The sequence below is a fragment of the Orbicella franksi genome, chromosome 3 (assembly GCF_964199315.1).
Source record: "Orbicella franksi chromosome 3, jaOrbFran1.1, whole genome shotgun sequence".
Classification (NCBI taxonomy): Eukaryota; Metazoa; Cnidaria; class Anthozoa; order Scleractinia; family Merulinidae; genus Orbicella; species Orbicella franksi.
The window spans coordinates 31,612,865-31,621,569 of NC_138147.1; the positions used below are offsets into that span (position 1 = coordinate 31,612,865).

General features: G+C 39.6%; 1 protein-coding gene across 1 annotated transcript; it reads right to left on the reverse strand.

Moving 5' to 3' along the window:
• Positions 1-143: 143 nt before the first annotated feature.
• On the reverse strand, positions 144-8,407 carry LOC145482522 (uncharacterized). Its single transcript, XM_081461120.1, has 7 exons — positions 8,392-8,407; positions 6,588-7,520; positions 6,153-6,383; positions 3,872-5,218; positions 3,157-3,306; positions 2,877-2,970; positions 144-2,519 (listed from the first exon to the last, which is right to left on the reverse strand). Exons 1-7 carry the CDS (start codon positions 8,405-8,407, stop codon positions 2,447-2,449), a joined length of 2,844 nt encoding a protein of 947 aa, XP_081317246.1. The 3' UTR covers positions 144-2,446.
• Positions 8,408-8,705: the final 298 nt, after the last annotated feature.

An 8,705-nucleotide genomic window follows, 5' to 3' on the forward strand; every position in this document is an offset into this window, starting at 1 on the left:
TTTATGTTTCACGGCCAGAACAAAGAGCCACACCCCTTCCACGTGAAATCTAGCTGGGAGCCGCCAATTCAATCCTGGGTTGCGCTAGAAACATATTTAGAAGAGGTCAAAACACAACTGGTGGAGGTCAAAATATTAAAAAAAAAAAAAAAAACTTCCCTCACAGGGAAAGTCAAGCCATTAACGAGCTTAAACAAAACACAAATATCAATGTTAAAAAGGCAGATAAAGGGACCACAACTGTCATTATGAATAAAGAAGACAAAATACGAGAGGGACAGGTACTACTGCCTGGACGAAAGACAAAACTACGAGTCCCTAGCGCTACCAATGGTAACGGAAACATCTCAAAGAGTCAAGGAACTCATTAAAACACTCTACCATGGTAACCATATAGATGAAATGACGGACAAATGGCTATCCCTAACGCCAAATCCACCACGAATTCCAGTTTTCTATACCCTTACAAAGATTCACAAACCAAACCCGGTCGGTAGGCCAATCATATCTGGCTGTGATTTCCCAACAGAACGCTCATCATTTGTTGATTACCTCCTTCAGCCTATTGCTAAAGTTCAGGAATCATACCTTAAAGACACAACAGATTTCTTAAACTTTATAGAGAAAACGAAGGTCCCCAAGGACACAATGTTAGTGTCAATGGACGTTACAAGCCTATATACTAACATCCCACAGGAGGAAGGAATCCCCATTGTATGTAAAACATACGAAAAATTCCACCTAAACAAACCTCCCATACCTACCCTCTACCTCAGAGATATATTTAGGATTATCTTACAAAAAAAAATCTTTCCATTTTAACGGCAAAAATTATCTTCAAACACACGGCACCGCAATGGGCACAGAAATGGCAGTCTCTTTTGCCAACATTTTCATTGCCGCGGTAGAAACAGAAATCATTAACCGCAGCCAATTAAAGCCGCTCACTTGGAAAAGATATATCGATGATGTCTTTTCTCTATGGAACGTAAACAAAGAGGAAATAAACAAGTTTATAGAGCTAGCAAATAACTATTATCCGACCATAAAATTCACGGCTGAAATTTCAGATACAGAAATAACTTTCCTGGATACATGAGTATATAAGGGCGAAAGATTTAAGAAGGAATCCATTCTCGACGTGCGCACGCACTTCAAACCGACAGAAACTTTCCAATACACACACTTCACCTCCTGCCACCCTCCAGGCGTCAGGAAAGGCTTTATCAAAGGCGAAGCCTTAAGACTTCTGAGAACCAACTCTTCAAAAGCTATATTTGAAGAAAACATAACACAATTCAAACGCAGATTACGCGACAGAGGTTATTCAGATAACCTTTTAGAAAACATTCTCTCAGAAATTAAATTTAACGTACCGAAAACGTCGGCTCTACAAAATAAACAAAAAACGCGCATAAGAATTTGGCCGTTTGTTACAGAATATCGCCCATCTGTGCCTAATCTTTTAAAAACAGTCTTATGAGTAATGGCATTTAATACAAAATCAGCCTCTGCTAAGGGAGATCTATAAAGACCCTCCCCTGCTTTCATACAGAAAAGGGAGATCTTTGAAAAACGTACTCGTTAAAGCAGAGCTTTGAAGGTCAAAGTTCTCCTATCTTCACCAATAGGAGTCGTGTTTGGCCTGTCATCCATTTTTATCATCATGCTAAAGTTGCTTTGACCTCGTATAATGGTTAACTTGAGAACTCCGGTTTAATTTGATGAGGAACAACATATTTTGTTCAGAATAACATAACTAATATCCTACCTGAGGATACTCAGTCTACGAATTACGAGCGAGTTGCCAGTGACCCATTTTTGGAGCCAAATTAGAAGCTTGGAGACGCAAGATGTATCATATTTTTCACTTTTTGCAATCTGATATTTTTGGCACTGTGAATCCCTCTTCGCGAATATTTAATGCCATCTTCGGCGAGAAAAGTTGCCCGATTTAAATGCCTTCTCTGTTACATAAATTGACGTCAGGACAATTAAGTTTTTCCCGCCTGCTCAATCCTGATTGGTCAATTCAAATTTCAGACGCGCCAGCCCTATGCAAGCCCAAATAAATAACAAATAAAAAGGAATTTGCAATGACATATCGCACCGAGAGGCTGTCCTTTCACTGTTTCCAAATCGAAATTGGAATTAGAAGAATAATAGTTTCTATTTTTAGAACGTAATTTACATCCAAGCACCCAAAGGCATAACAGTTTCTCCAGTATAGTTACTACGCTACGCGTGCGCAGTAAAGACAACAAGTCCAATAATTATAAAACTAAAATATGGTAATTACATATTATAACTACTTGAATTCTTATGTACGTAAAAATTATATCAAAGATGAGAACGAGACAGTTTGATCTTGCGTCCATGGGAAGATCGAAGTGAACTGTCCTGTTATAGCTAAGCTACTTGTCCATTTACAGTGAATTGTAATGATTCACGCTTCATGTGCACTAGGTCCTGCTGTTAAACACTTGTGAGAAGCAGCGCTTGGTCCAGCCTCTAGGGAACTAAAAATAGTCAAACAGTTAAACTTTTTTAATCATGTACCTTTGACTGGTTAGTACAAGTAAGACTAACAATAAAAGACTTCTGTAAAACTTTTTGGCTTCATTAATTGTTTACAGCGAACCGTTCTCAAGGTCGCCACATGGCAACGCGTGTTCAAAGACGGGTTGATTGTAACAAAACTACAACCAGACACAAAAGCGGAACTTTTGAGTTACCGGCGAAGACACTTCAACTAGCCTGCGAGAAAAGTTGCTTTTCTTTTCTAACAACGACCATACAAGAGGCGCTGCTGCATTGGTTTGTTTCACCCTGATCAATCAATTGAGAGAAACGGTAAACACAATTCCATTTCATACCGCTGTTCTGAACTGGGCAGTTGCATGTTCAGACTCGTATTCTCTCCTGCCACGCACACATGTCCTTTCAGGAAATTCTGATGATAGTGGATCTCTGAAATAAAAGTTTAAAAAAAGTGACTGTGTTAACTTAACTTCCCCACCTAAATACTAACCTTATGCTTTACCGTTAACTGATTACATTTCTCCGCAGTTTTCTCTTGACTTTGCCAAAACAGTAAATATGTAATGTTTGTGTGTGTATGAGTACGAACCTACAGGGAGAAATATAATTTCTCACCAACGCGCCCGCGCTGTTCGTGTAAATGTCTCTGAATCAACTCAGCGTTTGAGGGATCCATCACAAAGTTACTGCTGTGATTTTCAACTGCCGAGTCACGTGCTACTGGAGGAGCTGGCAATTCACTCCTCAAGGCAAGTTGGTCGATCTCTGCGGAAAGAGCGGAATGAAAACTGAATGAATTTCATTTTGGCATCAATATGAAAATATTAAATTGAAATAATTTAGAGCACTCACTCAGAACGAAATGGAAAACAAGTAAAACATAAAGGATAGAAACTAGTTTTGATACATTTTGTAGTCAGGTTTTTTAGATAAGTCTAGACAACATTTTAGTTAAAAAGGTGGCTCCTTGAGTAAACATACTTCTATCTTAAGACGCTTAATCATGTCCTTTCCCTGCAAAACAGGCGTATGAGATTCCACCCAAAATATTCTACAGAGAAAGTTTACTGTCTCTGGTTGTCCTTTACAGAGTAAAATTCCAAATCAAGCAACAAGCAATAAAAAAACTTAACAAATATCTGCAGAGTTAAGTCAACAGCATGGAAGTTTTAAAAGTCAAGACTTCTCTCTAGCGGGGGAAGAAGTGAGCGCCAGCCGAAAGGAGATCAGAGTAAACTCTACGCTTGATGATGGGCGATGTTTTCTGCTTAACGAACGCTGACATACTCATATTGTCAAACCCCTAGTATGAAACCCCTTCTTAACAAACCTGCCAATATAGGGCCAGGCACAGAAGCACCTCCTGCAGTGGAATCAGCAAGGGTCATAAAATCATTGCTGTCAAGAACAAGCGACTCTGATCCCCATTTGTGAACCAAACGTAGTCTGACTAGTGTTCCTGCTTTCGCGAAGCTTCGCATTTTGAGATGGGATGGTGTGATTTCCGTTTGACTCAAGTCAACCACATCTGCTCCTAACTCGTTCTCCAGGTATTTCAAAGCCCTGCTGATTTTCTCCTTCTGAGTTGCATAAAGAGTAACACGAAGGTTTCCAGAGTCGTCGTGTTCACGTTTAACTGCTACGGAAAGGGAACCGATCGGAACTCTGTCGATGGCCATGCTGCAGGATGCGGGAAGTGTGATGAGCGATTCAAATGCTCCAATGCTTCGGATGCGTCCGTTGATATGTACATGTGCACTTGATTCAAGTTGCAACTCGTCGTCAGACTCTTTACTGATCCAGAACAGCTGAGAAAAGGTTTCCTTTGACTTGTCATACTTCAATCCATCGTTGCCCCGAGTGCTGGATGAATGATTTGAATCATTCAGTTCAAATCTCACAAGTTGTGATGGATCAAACTTGGCAAACTTCAACAGACTCAGTGCAACGTTGTGGAAATCACGAAGGAGGTTTCCTTCAAAAGCGGTGGGGTTTGACATGATGTCCCTGATGGCAACGGAAAACACGTGCAATCTTTTGTGCAATCTTCGAGCTTCAGAGCTTTGGAAAAACTTTTCTAGGAACTCTAGCATAACAATAATCATAGCGGAGCCACCCCACTCATGTATCTCGTCTTCTGTGGATCGATTGTTGTTGTTGTTAAGACATAAGTTTTCAAGAATATTGCAAACTTCACTCAAAAGTCTAAATATATTTTTGTCCTTTGCAGCCTCTTGAATATCTGACGAAATCTTCTTGAGGGTTGTTTCGTCAGGCACACCTCGCAATCCACTTTGCACTTGTGGAATTATCTCATCTCGGAAGATTTCTTTGATGCATTGAACAATATGAGGAACAATCATGAGGAAATTTGCTGCAATGGATTCTTCAGGAGACAAGCACATGTGCTTATATTTCTTAGCAACATCTTCGGGTATTTGTCTGTGGACCTCAAGAAGACTTGCGCAGTTTTCTGTTGAAGTTGCCAAGTCCAAATCCTCTTTGGAGGTTGCCATCTCTATGCAACAGTCTCTGAAAATTGAGTTGCAGAGCTTTTTAATTTCCTGTCCCAAGTACTTCATCATGTTAGGTTCCTTGTGCTGCAAACCCACGATCGTCTCCGCAAGTTCCCTCAAATGCTTGATGTGCATTTGTCCTCTTTCTTTCACTCTGTAATCTGAGAACACCAGAAAAAAAAAACGTCATGTGGAATGGATTGAAAATAAATGTGACACCGGGTAAATGCATTGTGTCTATAATACAGGCAACAAGTGCAAGGAATCGTTGATGTACTGTAACACAAACATAATAGACAGCGATGATAATTGGAATCTATTACTATCTAAAGAAGCTTACAATATCAAGTGTTCAGCATCATCTTTGAACATTGGTTTAAAAGCCAGGAGGAAACTATGCCTATTCTCTTGATAGTATCGTCTTTGTTTTGTATTTTCACGAGTATATTAATGTACCATAGTGCAGTATTTAAATCTCTACTACCTGTATGTCACCTCAGAATGAAGATGATATAGAATTATATCGAAATACTACAAGTACATCAACCATTCCTCGCATTTGTTGCCTGTATTATATAGACACAATGCATTTACTCGGTATCACATTTATTCTCTATCTCTTGAGATTATCAGCAGGTAGTGGATTTTGGAATGGATTCAAATAAAGCAATATTAATGTCAAGTAATCGCACTTTACGCTACTACACTTACACAGGAAAGCTCTTTGAGTTAAAAGATAATTCTATATTGTGCACTAGACAACATTAACTTTGCTCACAAGCTTGGTAAACGGATGGCTGGCTCAAATGGCCTGAAACATGGATTCATGACGTTTTCAACATTCCCATTTCTGACTGATATTAGACATTGATGGCAAATAACGCCGGAAACCCTTTTTCAGGTATCACATGTTATCACATGTCAAATTACTGAAAGGAACGCAGACTTGGCGATGCCCAAAACTTGTTTGGTCTTTGGCTGGTCAACATAAAACCCAGCAGCTCACATATTTTGGTTTGTTCCAGTTTACTGTTAGTCCATTTTTTTTAATCTAAAAAGAGTCTTCCGTAGGATCTGCGCGAAAAGCATATCTACCTTCAGGTTCTAACCCTTCTAAGGCTTTCCTGAGCACGGCGTAATCGTCTGTGTTCTCTTGCTTCTCCGGCCAGCGTTGCAAAATCATTTCCAGTTGTTTTGCCTCGTTTTGCCAACAGGCGTTAACTTGATTCAACGTGTCTTCGGACAATCCAAGCTTTAGGGCCACGAGTTTGAGGTTGAAAATCACGTTTTCGACCCCTAAAAGTCGTCTCAAGTAGCCGCACAAATCTGTAATAGAACTCAGCTCTATGTTATAAGATCAAATAGCGGGCTTTCGTCTTAACCCTTGTCTAGATAACGTAGACTATAAATAGTTGTACATGATTAATCAGGGGGCTTAGCTTAGAATTCACTCTCTTAAATTAAATTAATTGAAGGGGTTTTCAGATTTGTAACGTACAAGGTAAAAATGTTTTAAAAAGTGAAACTCACCTTGTTGGCAGAAGTGATCCTCTCGAACATGACCGTGCTGGCCACGAACAACAATCCTTCCACACAGGATTTTGACGTCAGCACCAGAAGCTTGCAATGGCAGCTTGACAACATGTCCAGTACTCCACCAAACCGAAGAATCTACGGTTAATGTAATGCTTTGTTGCTTGTCGTTGGCAGGTTTGTAATCTTCTCCCAGCTGAAATGAAACTGTTAAGCTCTCCTTATTGTAGATGTAATTGCTGTCCTGTCCAACGTTGGAAGCAAGCTCCTCAAACCCATCATTTTTGAGCTGCACCAAAGCTGAATCATCGCCTACTCTGTAAAGCTGTTCTTGGTAGATATCTTGGCTCATGAACATGAGAGCGAGATCCTCGAAAGGCGAATGTTGGTGATTACTTTTGAAAAGCACCGACAACGTATATTTGAAGGATATGAGGTTTAGCCGCGTTACAATTTCTTTTGTGTGAACCCATGCTAATCTCAAAAGTACTGCAATGAGTGAAAATTGAGCGATTTCCAGTTTTAGCTCCTCCTTTTCCAGATCGAGCTTGGAATCTCGAGTTACATCGTCCCAAAAGATTCTTCCTTCTGTTGTTGGTGTACCATGTAAAACAAGTAAAGTCTCTGTGGAGTTTTCTTTCTCAAAGAGGTCTAATGCAATTGTCAACGTGACGTGTTTTTTAAAGGTCTGGCCATTTGGCTGACAATTGATAATGGGTGCGACAAATATCAAATGATTTTGAAGTCCATGGTTAAGTATCAGACCATAGTATTTTTGAGGCTCTTGTAATTTAAGTTTGATGTTCACAGGATCGTCCACAGCTCCAGGAGGGCATGTGAGTTTGACACCATTCACATTCACTGACCCACCTTCACTTGTAACAAGGCCAGAAGATTCAACATCCTGGACTTCTCCTCCCACTGACGATACTGAGGAAGAACAATAGATGACGAAATAGTGTTGAAAAGAAGTAAGAATGTATACTGTAGAGATCTAGCGAGGGTATAAGAGTAACTTGTAGGAAGTCTGTGTCTATCATGATTGGCGAGAATCTAGAACAAGCTATGCAAGTCTAACCCTAAAAACTGCATGAAAGAATAATCACTAAATGAATGGCCCCAAGAGACAGTGAGTTTTGTTTCACCGAGACTTTCTCTGTTTCCCGCGGGGCCAGTTCCAGAATTACACTGGCTACCTGTTGAGTCACGGATTATATTCAAAGTTCTTCTGTTCAGACTTTCAAGATTATCAATGGACTTTGTCCAGCCTACCTGTCGTCCGTCCTACAACAATACCACCCGCAACGAAGCCTACGCTCATCCTCTAAACTACTTTTTACTGTCCCTACAGTGAACTCTGTGGCATACGATGAACGTGCCTTTTGTTTCTCCTCACCCGTATTATAGAACAATCTACCGGATTCTATTATAAATACAACATCTCTTTCATCTTTCAAATCTGCCCTCAAAGCATTCTTGTTTCGGAAATTTTATTTTTGATTTATTATATGAGGAACTGTACCTAGCTTTTATGTCGCCTGATTTTTAAATCAACTATTTCATTTATTTTACTTATTACTGTTGTAAGAAACATTGTGTAGGTTTTAACTAATTTCTTTTTTCTTATATAGTAATGTAAACCCATTGAGTTTTCTAAATGCGCCCAAAAAACTTTATTATTATTATAATGTTTTGTTATACCTTCCAACTCACTCAAAAGCAGAATAACCTGAGAAAAAAGTATTTGCTTGACACTGACTCTCACAGCTGTTGTTTTCCTAGGGAGTTTGTGAGTTTTTACCAATGACAGGTGACATGTTCTCCTCCAATCAAAAAACGTATTTGAGTTGGGAGGTATAACAATGTAGTTTTTCTGGCGTTGCAATGCAGGTGTTCACAGTAAGTGTGTGATAATCTTAACAGGTCATTTAAGCTGACTTTGAGCAGGTATTATTCCATTAACTTCGGAAATGGTTCTTCTTAGCTTTGATCAGTGGTCTTGAAAATGCAAGAAAGAGCATTTTCAAGCCCGAGGTCACAGTTTTTCACCATGCGGACCGACCCTAAGCCGGCCAATAACATGTTTATCTTTTTTTCCTGCGGTAAATTGGCTTA

Bases quoted from the DNA above. Each gene is read 5' to 3' on its own strand.
- LOC145482522 (XM_081461120.1), bottom strand. The intron at 5,219-6,152 runs GTAGATATGCTT...TGGTGTTCTCAG, and splicing joins AGAAGGGTTAGAACCTGAAG to ATTACAGAGTGAAAGAAAGA. The intron at 2,520-2,876 runs GTATGAAATGGA...GACTATTTTTAG, and splicing joins CTGCCCAGTTCAGAACAGCG to TTCCCTAGAGGCTGGACCAA.